The sequence below is a fragment of the Somniosus microcephalus genome, chromosome 13, assembly GCF_052327205.1.
Source record: "Somniosus microcephalus isolate GS21.2 chromosome 13, FLI_Smic_1.0, whole genome shotgun sequence".
Classification (NCBI taxonomy): domain Eukaryota; kingdom Metazoa; phylum Chordata; class Chondrichthyes; order Squaliformes; family Somniosidae; genus Somniosus; species Somniosus microcephalus.
Genome location: NC_140999.1, coordinates 56,278,742 through 56,299,781, shown reverse-complemented (window position 1 = coordinate 56,299,781; position 21,040 = coordinate 56,278,742). Strand labels below are relative to the sequence as shown.

The following is a 21,040-nucleotide window of genomic DNA, read 5'->3' as shown; positions in this document are numbered from 1 at the left end:
AAACTTATAAAATTCTGACAGGACTGGACAGACTAGATGCAGGAAGGATGTTCCCGATGGTCGGGGAGTCCAGAACCAGCGGTCACAGTCTAAGGATAAGGGGTAGGCCATTTAGGACAGAAATGAGGAGGAATTTCTTCACCCAGAGAGTGGTGAACCTGTGGAATTCTCTACCACAGAAGGCAGTAGAGGCCAATTCATTAAATATATTGAAGAAGGAGTTGGATATATTTCTTAAGGCTAAAGGGATCAAGGGGTATGGGGAGAAAGCAGGGACCGGGTACTGAATTTGGATGATCAGCCATGATCGCATTGAATGGCGGAGCAGGCTTGAGGGGCCGAATGGCCTACTCCTGCTCCTATCTTCTATGTTTCTAAAGCAACTTACTTAGGCTCTGATGAGTGTAAATGCGGCCGCATACCCCCTAACCCCATTTTTCCCATAAGGTCTTATATTTGCCAACCGCGGTTTTACCAACCACGGGGGGTTTCAGGGACGTACCCCCCGCGGTTGGGGAGGGATTACTGTATATAACGGCAAGTTGTTCCTTTCTTTCTTATTTGGGTAACTGTCCCCACCCTGCCCATATGTCCTTATGGTGTTTTTCTCATACATTTTGATTCAGTGGGTAGCACTCTCACCTCTGAGTCAGAAGGTTGTGAGTTCAAGTTCCACTCCAGAGACTTGAGCACAAAAATCCAGGCTGACACTCCAGTGCAGTACTGAGGGAGTGCTGCGCTGTCGGAGGTGCCGTCTTTTGGATGAGATACTAAACCGAGGCCCTATCTGCTCTCTCACATGGAGAGGGGGGCACGGTGGCATAGTGGTTAGCACTGTTGCCTCACAGCGCCAGGGACCCGGGTTCAAATCTGGCCTTGGGCGACTGTCTGTGTGGAGTTTGCACATTCTCCCTGTGTCTGCGTGGGTTTCCTCCGGGTGCTCCGGTTTCCTCCCACAGTCCAAAGATGTGCAGGTTAGGTTGATTTGGCTATGATAAATTGACCCTTAGTGTTAGGGGATTAAATACGTGGGGTTACGGGGATAGGGTGGGATATGTGTCGGTGCAGGCTCGATGGGCCGAAATGGCCTCTATCTGCACTGTAGATTCTGTGATGTAACTATTTTGAAGAAGAGCAGGGGAGTTATCCCCGGTGTGTGGCCAATATTTATCCCTCAATCAACACCACTAAAACAGCCGTGTTTCCCACATTACAACAGTGACTACACTTCAAAAAGTACTTCATTGGCTGTAAAGCACTTTTGGATGTCTGGTGGTCGTGAAAGGCGCTATATAAATGCATGTCTTTCTTTCATCACACTTTTCTGTACAATGTTATACCAGCAATTTAATACGTTCTTATTTTTCATCAGTCCTGCTTTATTTTTATCAGGTATTTTATTATTACTTCTAGAACCTTGTCTGTAGACAAAGTATTTATATTATCTTTATCACCCTGACCTATGCACTCATCCTTGCTTTTTCTTATCGTTAGGTTACTATTATTTCTAATACTATTTCTACTATTAGTTCTAGCCGAACCTTGAACCGCCTTTATTGGTTTAAAGTCCTTTCTTCAGCCCTATTTATTCTTTCTGCTAGAACTTTGGTCCCAGCCTGCTTCAGATGCAGCCTGTCCCAGCGCAACTGCTCCTTCCTGTCCCAGTACTGGAGCCAGTGTCCCATGAAGTGGAACCCCTCCCACCCACACCAGCCTTTCAGCCACGCATTTACTTCCCTGCCTGATCTGTTTATCCCTATGCCAATTAGCACGTGCCTTGTGTAGTAATGCAGAGATTGCCACCCTTTGAATTTAGATCCTGATACTCCGTCAGCAGACCTCCTCTCTGTTCCTTCCTATGTTGTTGGTTCTGACATGGACCACAATAAATGGTTCTTCCTTCTTCATTTCCAAAATCCTTTCCCACCGCTTCAAGATATCCTTTACCCTGGTATAGGGTAGGCTACACACCATTCTGGGCTCTTGATCGTGACTTTTTTAAAAATTCATTTTTATGGGACGTGGGCATCACTGGCAAAGCCAGTATTTATTGCCCATCCCTAATTGCCCTTGAAGGTGGTGGTGAGCCACCTTCTTGAACTGATGCAGTCTGTGTGGTGATGGTACTCCCACAGTGCTGTTAGGTAGGGATTTCCAGGATTTTGACCCAGTGACGATGAAGGATCAGCGATATACTTCTAAGTCAGGATGATGTGTTACTTGGAGGGGAACTTGGGAGATGATGGTGTTCCCATGCGTCTGCTGCCCTTGTCCTTCTAGGTGGAAGAGGTCACGGGTTTGGGAGGTGCTGCCAAAGAAGCCTTGGCGAGTTGCTGCAGTCCATCTGGTAGATGCTACACACTGCAGCCATGGTACGCCGGTGGAGGAGGGAGTGAATGTTTAAGGTGGTAGAGGGGGTGCCAATCAAGCAGGCTGCTTTGTCCTGGATGGTGTCGAGTTTCTTGAGTTTTGTTGGAGCTGTAAGTGGAGGCAGGCAAGTGGAGAGTATTCCATCACACTCCTTACTTGTGCCTTGTAGATGGTAGAAAGGCTTTGGGGAGTCAGGAGGTGAGACACGTGCTGCAGAATACCCAGCCTCTGACCTGCTCTTGTTGCCAAAGTATTTATGTGGCTGGTCCAGTTAAGTTTCTGGTCAATGGTGACCCCCAGGATGTTGATGGTGGGGGATTCGGTGATGGTAATGCCATTGAATGTCAAGGGGAGGTGGTTAGACTCTCGCTTGATTGAGATAGTCATTGCCTGGCACTTCTGTGGCATGAATGTTATACCCTCCATCAATGTTCCCTTTAAGGGGCTGCGTGGCCCATTCAAAATACCGCAGAGGCACGGGTTTTCCTATTTAAAAGCTGGTGAGCCAGCTGCACGAGAGCGGCAGAGTGCTGTGTGGCTGCTCAGCTTAAAGGGAACGTTGCCCTCTATCCCCCTAATTATTATTGTGTCATGCTCTTTCCTCCCCCCATGTCCTCTGTTATTGCTTAAACTCTCCTTCCTGCTGCACAGTGAAGGCAGGAAATCCTGTTCTCGAGAGAATTTCAAACACAGTATGTAGCGACGGGAATTATTTTCAGTAGCAGCAAAATTCAGGTAGGGGAGGGGCTCGGATAGGAGTGGGGCTCAGGTAGAGTTGAGGATCAGGTAGAAGTAAGGCTCAGGATGGAGTGGGGCTCTGGGGGGAGTGGGGCTCAGGCAGGTCACGGGACTCGGTTGTGGAGAGTATGACTCGGGAGGAAGTGGGAGTCCAATTACAGGGCTGGGTTTGCACTGGTTTTTGTCCAGAGACACACTGATTGGACATCCATCCCTGACAGTCAGTTGGCTTGTTTTACTTGGGGGAGAGTCAATGGCCAGAATCTTGCCTACCTGGGTGGGTCTGGTGCAGACGGTGTCCATGGTAGGTCGCGACCCCGCTGCTGGCTCCATCCCGCTGTTGAAAATGAACTTACCTTAATGGGACCTATTACGCCCACCCAGCGCGTTACCCGGCCCAATTAGATGGAGTGGGTCTGGTGATGTCATTCATGACGTATTTTCAGCCGGGAGCCTTAAAGGGACCCTGGCCACATTACATTTGAAGTTTAATCTAACAAAGTGGGTGTTGAATATTTACTCTACTAATAAGTTATATATGAGTGAAAAAGAAATATTTAAATATTATCATTAAGTAATATGACACCATCTACAAATACGATCAAGAACATAATTAAAAAGTACATTAATTAGGAAGTTATTGGTGCTTTAGTCACAAATCTATAGACTTTTGTATCAGTAACTGGTACAAGTAAAAGATGTGTGTATAGGTAATATATCAAATTAAGCATATTTTAAATGTAATTGTAAAGGGGTGGATTTACAATCTTATGCAAGTTCAGCGGAAGAGCTGCGGAAATCCTGACAAACAGTGCAAGTGGTGCTTATGTGTTTCTGGGATTTCTGCAGCTCTTCCGTTGAAGTTAGTCATATTCAGGGACTGAAAGCAAATTGAACCAGTGGAATGAGTGATGAGAATAAAATTGTTACAGTTGATGACTAGATTTAATCTGTAACTGGACAGTCACAACATACTGTGAGAAAAACCTGACCAGAAACACAAAAATATATAAATAGCATATGTAATTTTTTATAGTGCAGATGAATTCACTGCAATTATTCTTGAGTTGGAAGGCAACAGCAAAGAATGGCCAGTGAAAAATGTATTTCCCTCACCATCCAGGGTAGGAGGGGAGCTTTCAGCACTCACATCCCTTCAGGAATTTCTGAATTAACATTTACCAGTAGCTTTTCAAATAGAACAAAATCTCCATCAATCTGTTAGCTGATGTAATCAACATGTTTTTATTTTGGTTTGTTTTCCATGCTGTCAAGTAATCAGCTGGAGCAATGGCCACGGAACTCACGCCTCAGGTTGACAGACATGGTTCCCAAGCTGCGTGAACCCCGTGGCCATGCAGGGAAATTAAAAAAGTAAGTGAAAAAGGCTCTTAAGTGCCTGTAAACTACCTATTAATCATCTCAATTGGGTCGCCTGCCACTGCCGGTCGGGTCGGCTCCACGATGACAGACGCGCCTGGGGGAAAGACATGTGGGAGCCAGATGACGGCGGGTTCCCAACCCACTGTCAAAACTAACAACTTTCCCACCCGACCCGCCATCGATCTCGCCCACTGCCACCCCGGAAAATTCAGCTCAATGTGTGGGAGTGGGAGATACAGCAGAGTTGAGTCCTGCAAGCCTTCAATAGTAAAAAGAACACGTGAAATGTCTTCAATAATGTGGCATAACTGTGGAGTGCATCATCATACATCAAGAACCTAGGGAATGTAAACCATCTTTACAATTTCACCGTAGCCCTTGAGGACTTGTTCCAATTGCAAGTTTAACAACAACAAAATTCCAAAGCACTTTTAGCAATTTGAGATTACTTTGATACAAAATATTAAAATGTGAGCATCCAGATTATTTTATATTTGAGTCACTAGTTCAGAATGCAGGGTCCATACGTCAGTTGTTGCCCAGTGGTAATGTATTGATAAGTTCATGTCCTGAAGCTCCTCCCTCTGTTCCGAAGACAGCCCACAATTTTTTTCCAGGCTTCTTATAAGCTTTCCTGCTGTTCCGATATCACTTGTGTTTCCTTGAGCCTGATCAGCCGTTCCTTTGTTTAGAAATAATTCACTGAAAGGGCGAGTGAAGTAAGCAAGAAGATGAACCAGGCGCAGCCCCGAGCACCGGAGACTTTAGAGGATCTGATCAAACGACTTTATGAGCTTTTCTCCAATGATAAAATCAACGTGGACGAGGTGCATGCACTGATGGAATCTTATAAAAGCAACCCCGCAGATTGGAGTAAATTCGCAAAGTTCGACAAATACAGGTAACCATCTAAATCACCAGCAGAGAGATTAACTGTAGTCACTGTGCAGATCACAAACCGTTGGGAGAAACTGTCTATAAAGAGAAATCATACCTGTACTGGAACTTCTGACATTGCATAAATACTTTCTTTGTATTAAATATTGTAAAAGAAGAAAATAGTTTTAGCAGCCTGTGGGACATTTCTCTATGATTTCCTAACCAGAGATTCAATTGATGCATTTTAAATGTTAACACAGTTAGATTGTTACAATAAGGTTTAATAATGTTGCAAGTTTTGATCTAAGTTCAAAAACGTTTTCCATAGCTGCTTGGGGGGGGGGGGGGGGGGGGGAGTCCGGAGCTTTTGACAGGATCAAACACGCAGTTATGTAGAGATGTTTTCTGTTCAGTTCCCCCAAAGGAATCTCGGATTTCCCCAGTTAATTATTCCTTACGCTGATTTTTAAGTTTAATGCATCGCAATGTGATTGAATCGATGGACACCTTTGCAATGTATACAACTGACAGCTTACAACCGGTTTCCCTCGAGGGGTGGATTGAGAATTGGGTGTCCGTAAGTTAGTGTTCTATGTCTGCCTCGACACTATACGGGCAGCGTCAGCTGTTGCAAACCGGTTAGTCTCGGTATGTTTATATGCCTTCACAGTCAAATAGCCCGCAACGCCCACTCTGCAGACTTGCACCTGTTAAGCTTGGCTGAAGTACAGGTGGGCAGCCGGGACCGTTCCTCGGCGCCTTCAGGAGAGGATAAAAAAAGACACTCTCGGAGAGGTTTAGGGACCTTAAAGGGGACGCTGTTTTCGTGGGGAAATGTTTGGCAAACCTCTTATTAAGTGGGGGAAACAGGGAGCTGCGTTCATCGCGGTGTTGTAAAATAGTGGGGCTTTTTTTTGCGGGGTGGGGGGAAGCGAATGAAAAATGTATTTGGTAGATACGTGTTCATGGTTAGTTTTGCGTCAGAGTTAAACTAACCAATTCAAGCTGTTTGCATTTCTTCGAAGATAACTATGAGCAGAGACTTGCACGAAAATAACATTTGTTGACTTGAACATAAAGAGATGAATTTGGGATTCTCAATCTCAAATTGCTCCCCATCAACCTGCGGCATTCTTTAAAAAAATTGATTTTCCTAAACACTGAAACTTGCCGCGTAACTGCTAACATTCTGTTATTATAGTTAGTTTATTAACATTCTCAAAGGTAGATGTGTTGTTTAGTTAGTAACTAGGCAACGTCCCTGGTATTCACGGTTTCAAAGCCATGTTACTGTGCTCAGTAACACAACATCTGCTAAATATTTCAGGGATCACCCCAGTTCTATTTGCCACCTCCCCCTCACCCATTGCCAACATGAACCATTGGTTCTGTTTACATGAAGTCAGTAATTTGTGTTTCTGTTTGTTTTGTGCAATGAATCTTGTCAATAAATAATGAGATTCTGTATTGTCCCCCTCTTTAAAAAAAACTTGCATTAATGTGGTTGAAATGTCTGGAAGTATCTTTTACATAGACAAATGCGGCAGTCATTTATGCACAGCCACACCCTACAGGTGAAATGGCAGTTCATCTAGTTTCTCATGATGCTGCTCCAGGAAGAAATGTTGGCCACTTACGTCTGATTACTTTCTTGGAATTATAATATTTTCTAATAATCCCCCACCCTGGGACACCCTTCCCACTGCTCAGTCATAGCACTCTAACCTCTGGGTCAGAAGGTCGTGGGTTCAAGTCCCACTCCAGAGACTTGAGCACAAAAATCTAGGTTGTCGCTCCAGTGCAGTGCTGAGGGAGTGCTGCACTGTCGGAGGTGCCGTCTTTCGGATGAGATGTTAAACTGAGACCCCGTCTGCCCTCTCGGGTTGATGTAAAAGATCCCCTGGCACTATTTTGAATAAGGGCAGGACAGTTTTCCCTGTGTCCTTGGCAATATTTAGCCTTCTACCAGGACCACTAAAGCAGATGATCTGGTCATTATCACATTGCTGTTTGTGGGATCTTGCTATGCACAAATTGGCTGCTGCGTTGCCTACATTACAAAAGTGACTCCACTTCAAAAAGTACTTCAGTGGCCTAAAATCTGCTGGGACGTCCTGAGGACGTGAAAAGTGCAAGTTCTTTCTTTCTAGGATATTCAGTTAATATAATTCAGTGGCCCGGTTGTTGGCCCCTACATGTGATAAACTTCTGTGTATAGCGATCCTGCATTTTCAGCATCGAGCCTCACTAGACAGGAATTAAAGTCAGAGAAAGATCCAGAACACTGCTGTCAAACGAGATTCCATGTGGGAGTGCTGGGTCACTTAATAAATCTGAATGTTTGTTTTTTTATTTTGTTTTTTAATTCACTGAAAGCGCAAGCAAAGTAAATAACATGAATCAGGTGTAGCCCCGAGCACCGGAGACTTTAGAGGATCTGATCAAACAACTTCATGAGCTTCTTTCCAATGATAAAATCAACTTGGAGGAGATGCATGCTCTGTTTGAATCTTATAAAAGCAACCCTGCAGATTGGAGTAAATTCGCAAAGTTCGACAAGTACAGGTAACCATCTAAATCACCAGGAGTGAGATTAACAGCAGTCACTGCAGATCACAAACTTTGGGAGAAACAGTGTCTATAAACAGAAACCATACCTGTATTGGAACTTCTGACACTGCATAAATACTTTCTTTGTATTAAATATTACAAAAGGAAATAGTTTTAGAAGCCTGTGGGACACTTCTCTATGATTCTTTAACCAGAGATTCAATTGATGCATTTTAAATGTTAACACAGTCAACTTGTTACAATAAGGGTAGTTTAATAATGTTGCAAGATTTTTGAACGAAGTTCAAAAACTTTTTTCCATGGCTGGGCGGGGGAGTCCAGAACTTTTGACAGGATCAAACACGCAGAGTTATGTAGAGATGTTTCCTGTTCTGTTCCCTCAAAGGAATCTCAAGTTTCCCCAGTAAATTATTCCTTACACTGAGTTATAAATTAATGCATTGCAATGTGACTGATTCGATGGACAACTTTTGATAAACATGTGATAAACTTCTGTGTATAGCGATCCTGCATTTTCGGCATCGAGCCTCACTAGACAGGAATTAAAGTCAGAGAAAGATCCAGAACACTGCTGTCAAGTGAGACTCCATCACTGAATAAATCCTAATGTTTCTCAGGGTAATGCAGCAAGAGCCAAGTCCGTGGCTCTACGAGTGGCTCAGCTGCACAGGAGGGGAGGAAAAAGAGTGGGAGAGCAATAGTGATAGGGGATTCTATCGTAAGGGGAACAGATAGACGTTTCTGTGGCCACAGACGTGACTCCACGATGGTATGTTGCCTCCTTGGTGCCAGGGTCAAGGATGTCACCGAGCGGCTGCAGGACATTCTGAAGGGGGAGGGTGAACAGCCAGAGGTCATGGTCCATATCGGTACCAACGACATGGATAGAAAGAGGGACGAGGTCCTGCAAGCAGAATATAGGAAGCTAGGAAATAAATTAAAAAGCAGGACCTCAAAGGTAGTAATCTCAGGATTACTCCCAGTGCCACGTGCTGGCGAGAGCAGAAATAGGAGAATAGACCAGATGAATGCGTGGCTGGAGAGATGGTGTAGGAAGGAGGGATTTAAATTCCTGAGGCATTGGGACCGATTCTGGGGAAGGTGGGACCTGTACAAGCTGGGCGGGTTACACCTCGGCAGAAATGGGACCAACATCCTCGCAGGGGGGTTTGCTAGTGCTGTTGGGAAGGATTTAAGCCAGCTTGTCAGGGGCTGGGAACTTAAGTGTGGGCCCAGAATGGAGAGAAACAAAGCTGGAAGTGCAAGTTAGAAAAGTAGTCAGCAAAACTAGTAGGGAGCAGAAACAAAGGCCAACAGTAAAGAGGGTCAAAGTGCAGAAAAATATTAAACAGGCAAAGTTGAAGGTACGTTACCTAAATGCACGTAGCATTCGCAACAAGGTGGATGAATTAATGGCACTAATAGAAGTAAATGGGTATGATGTAATTGCCATTACAGAGACATGGTTGCAGGGTAACCAAAGCTGGGAACTGAATGTTCCAGGGTACTCAACATTTAGGAAGGACAGACAAAAAGGAAAAGGAGGTGGCGTAGCGCTGTTAATAAGGGATGAGATCGGTACGGTAGAGATAAAACATCTTGGCTTGGCAGATCATGATGTAGAACTGGAATCAGTTTGGGTGGAGCTAAGAAACAGCAAAGGGCTGAAAACATTGGTGGGAGTTGTGTATAGGCCACCAAACAGTAGTGGTAATGTAGGGCACGGTATCAATCAAAAGATTAGAAGTGCATGTAACAAGGGCAATACAGTAATCATGGGGGACTTTAATCTACATATTGACTGGGCAAATCAAATTACCACTAATGGTGTGGAGGACGAATTCTTGGAATGCATGTGAGATTGGTTTCCTGGATCAGTATGTGGAGGAACCAACCAGGGAACAGGCTATTCTGGATCTGGTACTGTGTAATGAGAAAGGGCTAATCAATAATCTTGTGGTAAAGGGGCCTTTAGGGACAAGTGACCATAATATGATTGAATTTTACATTAAGTTTGAGAGTGATGTAGTCCAATCTGAAACTAAATTCTTCAATCCAAACAGAGGAAACTACAAGGGTATGAGGGACAAGTTGGACATGGTAGATTGGGAGACTACACTAAAAGGTATGAAGGTGGACATGCAATGGCTAACATTCAAGGAAATAATGAATAATTTGCAACAAACATATATTCCTCTAGGGCATAAAAACCCAAAAGGAAAAGTGATCCAACCATGGCTAACAAAAGAAATTAAAGCTAGTATTAAGTCAAAGGAGGAAGCTTATAAAGTTACCAGAAAAAGCGGTCAGCCTGAGGATTGGGATCTTTTTAGAAATCAGCAAAAAGGGACCAAGAAATTGATAAAGAAAGGGAAAATGGAATATGAGCACAAACTATCGAAAAATATAAAAACGGATTGTAAAAGCTTCTATAGGTATGTGAAAAGGAAAAGACTGGTGATGGTAAATGTAGGTGCTTTACAGTCAGAGATGGGATAATTTATAATGGGGAATGAGGAAATGGCAGAGAAATTAAATAAATACTTTGTTTCTTTCTTCACGGAGGAAGACACTAAAAACCTCCCAGAAATACGAGAAAACCAAAGGTGTGATGAGAATGAGGAACTTAAAGAAATTATTATTAGTAAAAAAACAATACTAGCAAAATTAATGGGACTAAAAGTTGACAAATCCCAAGGACCGGTTGACCTACATCCTAGGGCTTTGAAAGAGGTGGCCATTGGAATAGTGGACGCATTAGTTGTCATCTTCCAAAATTCTATAGATTCTAGAATGGTTCCTGCAGATTGGAGGATAGCAAATGTAACCCCGCTATTTAAGAAAGGCGGGAGAGAGAAAACGGGGAACTGCAGAACTGTTAGCCTCACATCAGTAGTTGGGAAAATGCTGGAATCTATTATAAAGGATGCAATAACTGAGCACTTAGAAACTAATAGTGAGATTGGGCAGAGTAAACATGGATTTATGAAAGGGAAATCCTGTTTGACAAACCTATTGGAGTTCTTTGAGGATGTAACTAGTGGAGTAAACAAAGTGGAACCGGTAGATGTGGTGTATCTGGATTTTCAGAAGGCCTTCGATAAGGTCCCACACAAGAGGTTGGTGAACAAAATTAGGGCACATGGAATTGGGGGTAATATTGAGAATTGGTTAACAGACAGAAAACAAAGAGTAGGGATAAATGGGTCTTTTTCAGGATGGCAGGCTGTGACTAGTGGGGTACCGCAAGGATCGATGCTTGGGCCCCAGCTATTCACAATCTATATCAATGATTTGGATGAGGGGACTAAATGTAACATTTCTAAATTTGCTGATGATACAAAGCTAGGTGGCAGTGTCAGTTGCGAAGAGGATGTGAAGAGGCTTCAAGAGGATCTCGATAGGCTCTGTGAGTGGGCGAGAACATGGCAGATGGAATATAATGTGGATAAATGTGAAGTTATCCACTTTGGTAGAAAAAACAGAAAGGCAGAGTATTTCCTAAATAGTGAAAGATTGGGGAATGCAGATGCTCAAAGGGACCTAGGTGTCCTTGTACATGAGTTACTGAAAGTGAATGTGCAGGTACAGCAAGCCATTAGGAAGGCAAATGGTATGCTGGCCTTCATTACAAGAGGATTTGAGTACAGGAGTAAAGAAGTCTTACTCCAATTATATAGGGCCTTGGTGAGACCACACCTGGAGTACTGTGTACAATTTTGGTCGCCTTACCTAAGGAAGGATATACTTGCCATAGAGGGAGTGCAACAAAGGTTCACGAGATTGATTCATGGGATGGTGGGACTGTCATATAAGAAGAGATTGAGTAAACTAGGCCTGTATTCTCTTGAATTCAGAAGAATGAGAGGGGATCTCATTGAAGCATACACAATTATTACAGGGCTTGATAGGATGGCTGCTGGGAGAATGTTTCCCTTGGCTGGGGAGTCTAGAACCAGGGGCCACAGCCTCAAGATAAAGGGTAGGCCATTCAGGACTGAGAAATTTCTTCACACAGAGGGTGCTGAATCTTTGGAATTCTCTACCCCAGAGGGCTGTGGAGGCTCAATCATTGGATATATTCAGAACAGAAGTCGATAGATTTCTGACTAGTAAGGGCATCAAGGGATATGGCGATAGGGCCGGTGAATGGAGTTGAGGCAGAAGATCAGCCATGATCTTATTGAATGGCGGAGCAGGCTCGAAGGGCCAAATGGCCTACTCCTGCTCCTATTTCTTATTTTCTGTCTCAGGCAGACAACCATGCATCCCTAGTTGCCCATTTGATACAACTGAGTGGTTTGCTTGCCCGCATCAGAGGGCAGTTAAGTGTCAACCACATTGTTGTGGAACTGGAATCACATATAAGGAAAGCAGGTTTCCGTCCCTAAAGGGAATTTGTAAACCGATTGGGTTTTTACAACAATCTGACAACTTTATGGTCACTTTTACTGATAGCTTTTTTTTAATTGAATTCAAATTCTCAAATTGCAATGATGGGATTTGAACTCACGTCTCTTTATTATTCATCCAGGCCTCTGGATTACTGGTCCAGTAACATAAACCACTACACTACCATACCCAATCTACCGCCATGATGTACAGTGTTGTTTTCATGAATTACAGTGAGGAAGGAAATAGCTGTTGTATGTTTGTCAATAAATTAAAATTAGATCTGAATTTCTTATGAAGTCTAAAAGTAGAACAAGACAAAAATGTGAGATAAGCGTTGAGATTTTCCTCGGCGTAACCCCAGAAACGGGCGGAAACGGGGCAATCGCTGAAGTGAGGGTGGATGAATGGGAGAAACCTGGAGGAAATTCTCAGTGAAAGACACAAGGCTACAATTAAAATTAAAAAGCAGGGCTGTTCAGTAAACCACAGCCGTTGGAATAATTGTTGGAAAATGAAACATTTAGTCTGAGGTTCTATTCAAGCCTCAGTTTTATTATTTTACAACACTTCTTACGTCCTTGCATTGTGTGAGGAGTGAAACAACGATTTGGACAATTCTCCAAACATAAATTTGGCGACAAAGTCTCTGAAGAAACTGGAACAAAAATATGCAAATTAAATATCTCCAGGCGGGAGTTGTGTTGGCAGGGGCCTAGGTGGACGGCAAACTATCTGGCCCCTCGCAGTGAGGGGTCCGGGAGATTTTGGCGAGCGGGTGGTGGGATGGCCGGGCTGCATGGCAGGCAGGCAGGCGGCTGTGGTATTTCCAGCGTCGCTCGGGGACCCAAGGGAACAGTCCCTGGCACCATGTTAAGTGGTTGGAGTGGAAAAGGAGGTTCTGGATGGGGTTAGCAGTCAGGGAAGTGGGAGGGCAGGTCCCAGGTTTCCTTGTGAGGCCTGGAGGAGGAGTCTTACCCCTCCTGGCCAACAAGGAATAATAAAAATAATCATAATTATTGACTACCCTGTGCCTCTTCTGACCCCAATCCTGCTTGCCACCATGTTTAACTAGTGGGATGGCGCTCTGCACGATTGTGAGTTAAAATGGCAATGGGGTCCTAATTGCGTCCTAGAATCACGAACTTTACAGATTGATGAGGCCCATGTCTGCCTCTGGCGAGTGCCTTTCCCAAAAGCAAAGACTGTGCACTTAAAATGGTGGCGGGCGGGAGCAGGAAGAACGTGACAACCATTTTAACCACCCTGTTGACCCATTCCCATCAGGTGGGCGAGGTTAAGATTGGCCATTAAATATTTGCTAAAATGGATTTCATAAAACTAACACTAAAATAAGATTAAAATTCAAGGTCCAGAGATTCAAATTATATTTTTTTATAGTGTCTTCTGCAACATGTCTTGCTCTCCTGGCAAACTCAGAATGTAAAGGATTTTATGGGAAAATGAAAGCTATACTGAAGTACAGTACCAACCACTGTTAAAAGCACTGGGGGTGGTACTTGCTTCAGAATGAGTCAGACAGTCAATGGTATCACCCAATACCAAAGCCCATTGGTGGCAAATCTTTCAGCCCCTTAGTCCTACTCTCAAACTCCCTCCCTAAACCTCTCCACCTTTAAAAACCTCAAAACCCACCACTAACTATTCTTTTGGTAGCCTCTCCCAATTTCTCCCTTCCTGCGTTGGCATCTGTTTTCCCGACACCTATGTGTGACACACCTTGGGATGTTTCTTGACATTAAAGGTGCTACATAAATGCAAGTTGTCACTTGTGAAATAAAATTTAGAACTAGCACGTCATTGTTCAGCAACATATTTCTGACCATCACAAGGGTGTAATCTCCCTCCCAAGTTGCAGCTATGTGTGTGATTGTTCCAAAATAATCTTTGATGAAAATCAGGTGCTGAGTGGAGACAGAGGGGTCGATTTTCAGTGTGCCGTGAGGCGGGCTTTTAGGCGTGCGGGGGGCTAAAATCCCGAATTCGGGGGTCCCGACACCATCCCGCCCAAAACCCTCCTCCATGTAAGTTTCAAAGGAGGCGGGTACCCGCCCCGCACTGGAACCCGCCGACCCGAGGCGGGAAGGGATCAGTGCCAATTAACTGCCTGTTAACAGGTAGTTAACAGGCAGTTTTTAGCCTAATCCCTATTTTGAAGGTTGTCGTGTGGGATTCCCGACGGCTCCAAACCATGCCAAGTTAGAGGAGTCAGGCCATCGGGTTGAAGGACTTGGAGGGGTCGAGATGTCGGTGTTCAGGTGAGTGATGGGTGCATGAGTGCAAAGGTAAGTGTGTTTGGTGTGTCTAAAGTGTGTAAAGAAGTTTAAATTACCTGTACTTACCTTTACAGCCTTTCTTCCTCTAGGTTTCGGGAGTCCATCATTCAGCCGGCACAGAAAGCAGAATGGCCGCGAGCTGTCAAAAGTGACAGCCTGCAGCTTTCAGTGCCGGCGAGATTTCTAACTGAGTCTGCGTAGAAGGACTCAGGTTAGAAGTAAGACTGTCAGTGTTTGGCAGCTTCAAACAGCTGTGAAACACTGATATTTCATCTGTCATCACGTCTTGACAGATGAAATTTCAGTCTGTGACATCACCTGTTGCCGGGTGGCCCTTAGTTGGCCCGCTGAGCGGGCTCAACAAGGTCAATCAAGTGAAAATCGCGTGGATTGGCCGCATCTCGATGGAGGCGGGACTACAACCCGCCTCCTTCCCGACTTCTGAATGAAAATCCAGCCCAGAGAGTTTCATAGTGTCACAGAATCACAGAAAGTTAACATGCAGGTACAGCAAGCAATTAGGAAAGCAAATGGTATGTTAGCCTTTATTACAAGAGTACAAGAGGAAAGAAGTCTTACTGCAATTATATAGGGCCCTGGTGAGACCACACCTGGAGTGCTGTGTGTAGTTTTGGTCTCCTTACCTAGGGAAGGATATACAGTACTTGGCATAGAGGGAGTGCAACGAAGGTTCACCAGACTGGTTCCTGGGATGAGGGGGGGATTGAGGAGACTAGGTCTATATTCCCTGGAGTTTACGCGAATGAGAGGTGAACTAATTGAAACATATAAAATTCTTAAGGGGCTTGACAGGGTAGATGCAGGGACGATGTTTCTCCTGGCTGGGGAGTTTAGAACCAGGGGGCAGTCTCAGAATAAGGGGTCTGCCATTTAGGACTGCGATAAAGAGAAATTTCTTCACTCACAAGGGTTGTGAATCTTTGGAATTCTCTACCCCAGAGGGCTATGGATGCTCAGTAGTTGAATATATTCAAGACAGAGATCTATAGATTTTTTGGGTACTAAGGGAATCGAGGGATAGTGCAGGAAAGTGGAGTTGGGGTAGCAGATCAGCCATGATCTTACTGAATGGCGGAGCAGGCTCAAAGGGGCAGATGGCATACTCCTGCTCCAATTTCTTGTGTTCATATGGTGGATACGAAACAGAGGATGTTTGCAGACTGCAGATGAAGAATGAAGCAAAAAATGATTTTTAACAAGTGTTTTTCTCCCCATAAGGGGCGGGCTGATATTGGGTTTACAGTCCCATGGATTCTGCCAGACCTCTGGTACCTGACTGGAATCATTGTGGCCCCAATTTTAAAAGGAGGGTGCGCGCGAGCCCCAAAAGTGTGTGTGGGGGGGGGTGAACCCGGGGAGGCGGAGGCCCGGACGATCTCAACAACCAGGCCTCATTACCAGAACTTTCATCTGAGTCCCGCCCAAACCCAGCCATTACCAGGAACAGGAGATCGCGGGCAGTCAGCGAAATGACCACCGCTGCCCCACTCCCGCCTCGGCCTAAAATAGCACGTGACGTCATGGGCCCCGATCTGCATATTTTTAAGCAAGACTCCGGCACACTGGGTCAGGTGGCCTGCGCAAATGCGTGTTAATATTCGGACCCGTCTGGAAGCCAACAGGATCAGAGGGGTTAAGTCGCACCCCTCATTTTAATTGCGTCCGCCTCGGTTTCCACCAGGCAGTGGAGTTAAAATTGGGACCATGCTCTGAGCATTGTCGTGAGTGCTGAGTCGCCCTCTTTCGACTCTCCCCCACCTGTGACCAACGCTCCCTTTAAACTGCACAGCCGCCTGCCGGCTTTACAATAGGAAAAACCGCGCGTGCGCAGGTATTTGAATGGGCCACGCAGCCCGTTAAAGGGGCTGTGCATCGCCCCAAAAAATTAAAGGGAACATTGCCTGTGACCCCCAAGGAAACTAATATTGTAGGCCACAAATGCACATCCCATGGCTGACTGATACTAAGGCTCCCAGATGATCTGCTAACAAGTGTTACATAAATTCATAACTTCTGATTAACTTTCTTTTTCTGTAATCTTTCTCTTGTCTAAAATTGCTTGTACTTGAACACAGGAAGACTCCAACTGTCTATAGGACATTCTTTACTTAGGAGAGGTGTGACATCATTTCATTATAGAATTAAAGTTGCATTGAACAGCTGTTAAACTTGGTTTTCCTATTATATTCTATGTCTGAATTTGTGTATCTGTTCCGCTGAATCTGGTTCAAGCCCACTGCCAGGATAGCCGCAGAGACGACTTTGAATTTGCTCTGAATTGTTTGCATTTGTTAGCCTAGAATTTATTGGGGTAGAACTTGTCTTTATGCGATAGTGTAAAATAGGCGATAGTGAGTCGGCAGCTCATATTTCATCTCTCCCCATTTTTGTTTCCAAATTAATGCAAAAATTGGGAGAGATGTCAGGATCTACTCCACTGTGTGAAATATTCGCTCAATGCAATTGTATGACATTGCTTTGGCTGCAACTTATCTTTCATTTAAATTAGTTAAAACCTCCATATAAAAAACAAGCTAAGCAATATCAGACCAGCGTGTTAAGTGTCTGTGCTAGTAAGGCTGTTGTGGCGGTACCACCGGTTGTCCCTTACATTGAGATACAAAATTCCCTTTAACTTGCCTTTAAATGTATCTGTTACTGCTTCATTCCTGTACTCTGCGTGATGACGTCATGACGTCAGAGCTCGGAACCTTCCAACAGTAGAGCTCGGAACCTGCTGGCAGTTGAGCTCGGATCCTGCTGGCAGTTGAGCTGGGAAACTTCTAGTTAGTCCTCGTGGAGTCCCCGCTGGGACAAGACCTATACCACGGTGCTCCTACAGTCAGCCATCTTACCTGCCATCTTACCTGATGTAATTAGTCTGTTCCTGTAAATAAACAACTTGTTAATAGTTTGTCAAAGTCGAACTCGATTATTTAGTGGCGATGCACCCGAATCGCTACACTGTTATATTAAAAAATAAGACAAACTGTTTAAAAGCTCAACCATACTGTGCACGCTGTTCATTGCATACTATTCCTTGCCCAGTTACTCCTAGCTCACACCCTTAAGGGTTGCCTGCTTTAGTTGGATATATTCCTGAAGGTTTCATCACATGACCTCCCGCCTCCAACTGCCCCGCCCCCGTGCTCCCACTATTGGTCGTCCAACACGTCCTTTCTCGCGGGGCACCGCCTTCTCACGGGCAATTGGAAAACTAAAAGGGGGAAAAATTTGGTGGCTTTGCGCCTCCGGTTAGCGCCATAAGAGGGCGCTAATGGGGCACAAAGCGACTAGCGCCCTGGCGTGGCACCGGGACACAAAGCAACTAGCACCCGGGCGTGGTGCTGGTACACAAAGCAACTAGCACCCGGGCGTGGCACCGGGACACAAAGCAACTAGCGCCCTGGCGTGGCACCGGGACTCAAAGCAACTAGCACCCGGGCGTGGTGCTGGTACACAAAGCAACTAGCGCCCGGGCGTGGCACCGGGACACAAAGCAACTAGCGCCCTGGCGTGGCACCGGGACTCAAAGCAACTAGCACCCGGGCGTGGTGCTGGTACACAAAGCAACTAGCGCCCGGGCGTGGCACCGGGACACAAAGCAACTAGCGCCCGGGCGTGGTGCTGGTACACAAAGCAACTAGCGCCCGGGCGTGGCACCGGGGCACAAAGCAACTAACGCCCGGGTGTGGCACCGGGACACAAAGCAACTAGCGCCCTGGCGCGGCACCGGGGCACAAAGCAACTAACGCCCGGGTGTGGCACCGGGGCACAAACCAACTAGCGCCCGGGCATGGCACCGGGGCACAAAGCAACTAACGCCCGGGTGTGGCACCGGGACACAAAGCAACTAGCGCCCTGGCGCGGCACCGGGGCACAAAGCAACTAGCACCTTGGCGTGGCACCGGAGCACAAACCAACCAGCGCCCTGGCACGGCACCGGGGCACAAAGCAACTAGCGCCCTGGCGTGGTGCTGGGGCACAAAGCAACTAGCGCCCTGGCGTGGTGCTGGGACACAAAGCAACTAGCGCCCTGGCGTGGTGCTGGGACACAAAGCAACTAGCGCCCGGGCATGGCACCGGGACACAAAGCAACTAGCACCCGGGCGTGGCACCGGGGCACAAAGCAACTAGCGCCCTGGCGTGCCACCGGGGCACAAAGCAACTAGCGCCCTGGCGTGGTGCTGGGACACAAAGCAACTAGCGCCCTGGCGTGGTGCTGGGACACAAAGCAACTAGCACCCGGGCATGGCACCGGGACACAAAGCAACTAGCACCCGGGCGTGGCACCGGGGCACAAAGCAACTAGCGCCCTGGCGTGGTGCTGGGACACAAAGCAACTAGCGCCCTGGCGTGGTGCTGGGACACAAAGCAACTAGCACCCGGGCATGGCACCGGGACACAAAGCAACTAGCACCCGGGCGTGGCACCGGGGCACAAAGCAACTAACGCCCGGGTGTGGCACTGGGGCACAAAGCAACTAGCGCACCGGCGTGGCACCGGGGCACAAAGCAACTAGCGCCCTGGCGCGGCACCGGGGCACAAAGCAACTAGCGCCCTGGCGTGGCACCGGGGCACAAAGCAACTAGCGCCCGGGCATGGCACTGGGGCAAAAAGCAACTAGCGCCCGGGCGTTGCACCGGGGCACAAAGCAACTAGCGCCCTGGTGCGGCGCTGGGACACAAAGAAACTAGCGCCCGGGCGTGGCACCGGGGCACAAAGCAACTAACGTCCGGGTGTGGCACCGGGACACAAAGCAACTAGCGCCCTGGCGCGGCACTGGGGCACAAAGCAACTAGCGCCCTGGCGTGGCACCGGGGCACAAAGCAACTAGCGCCCTGGCGTGGTGCTGGGACACAAAGCAACTAACGCCCGGGCATGGCACCGGGGCACAAAGCAACTAACGCCCGGGTGTGGCACCGGGGCACAAAGCAACTAGCACCCCGGCGTGGCACCGGGGCACAAAGCAACTAGCGCCCTGGCGCGGCACTGGGGCACAAAGCAACTAGCACCCTGGCGTGGCACCGGGGCACAAAGCAACTAGCGCCCGGGCGTGGCACCGGGACACAAAGCAACTAGCGCCCGGGCGTGGCACCGGGGCACAAAGCAACTAGCGCCCGGGCGTGGCACCGGGACACAAAGCAACTAGCGCCCGGGCGTGGCACCAGGGCACAAAGCAACTAGCGCCCTGGCGTGGCACCGGGACACAAAGCAACTAGCGCCCTGGCGTGGCACCGGGACACAAAGCAACTAGCGCCCGGGCCTGGCACAGGGGCACAAAGCAACTAACGCCCGGGTGTGGCACCGGGGCACAAACCAACTAGCGCCCGGGCATGGCACCGGGGCACAAAGCAACTAGCGCCCGAGCGTGGCACCGGGGCACAAAGCAACTAGTGCCCTGGCGTGGCACCGGGGCACAAAGCAACTAGCGCCCTGGCATGGCACCGGGACACAAAGCAACTAGCGCCCTGGCGCGGCACCGGGGCAAAAAGCAACTAGCGCCCGGGCGTGGTGCTGGAACACAAAGCAACTAGCGCCCTGGCGTGGCACCGGGACACAAAGCAACTAGCGCCCGGGCGTGGTGCTGGGACACAAAGCAACTAGCGCCCGGGCGCTGCGCCGGGGCACAAAGCAACTAGCGCCCTGGCGTGGCACCGGGACACAAAGCAACTAGCGCCCGGGCGCGGCACCAGGGCACAAAGCAACTAGCGCTCTGGCGCGGCACTGCCAGCACCTCCCACAAAATTCAGCGGGAGATTAGCGGCAGCAGTAACCGTTAGCGCCCCGCAGCGCTGCGCCGGTGATAATGACATCCTTGCCATGCACAGCGCCTCGCTCGTGCCCCGGCCGTGATCTTCGGTGGCGCCCCCCGACTTACCGCCGGATTTTATGCCTGACGGGGTCACAGGGGCCTACTTGTGGCCGGGGCGGCGTTAGTTAAAGGGGAGGTGGCGGGCGGCCATTTTTGTTGCTGGCCGCCTGCCAGCACCTGCCCCCGTTGCTATCCCTGGCCCCCGTGAAGCCCCCCCGTGGGGTGCCGGCTGCTCTCCGTGTGCTCATTTGCCGACACTCCCGATCCCTGGTGGCCCAGCTGGGAGGACGGCCTGCAGTGTTGCGGCGTGATGTGCCGCAGCGCATGACACTGCGGCATGTAGTGCCGCGATAATCCCTCACAGTGCCCCAAGAGGGAGGCGGGGCGCTTCCAGTGGCACCTCACTTCCCTCTTGAGGCGCTACCATTCAATTTCGGCCGCGGGGGCGCTAATTTTTTCAGGACGCTAAAAGTAGCGCTCCGGCGAAGTTAGCGCCTCAAAGGGAGCGGAACCCAATTTTTCCACCAAAGACTCTTCATTACCCAATTGGATGATTCTTGATTGTCCGTCAACA

The 21,040-nt window shown here is 47.7% G+C and overlaps 1 protein-coding gene across 1 annotated transcript in view; it reads left to right on the top strand.

Moving 5' to 3' along the window:
* Positions 1–5,122: 5,122 nt before the first annotated feature.
* Positions 5,123–21,040, top strand: part of LOC147108332 (cysteine dioxygenase type 1-like) — a 59,295-nt gene continuing 43,377 nt past the window's right edge. Inside the window, exon 1 of the mRNA XM_086004926.1 lies at positions 5,123–5,392. Coding sequence (XP_085861052.1) covers positions 5,223–5,392 — 170 coding nt within the window. The 5' untranslated portion in view covers positions 5,123–5,222. The remainder of the gene's footprint in view (positions 5,393–21,040) is intronic.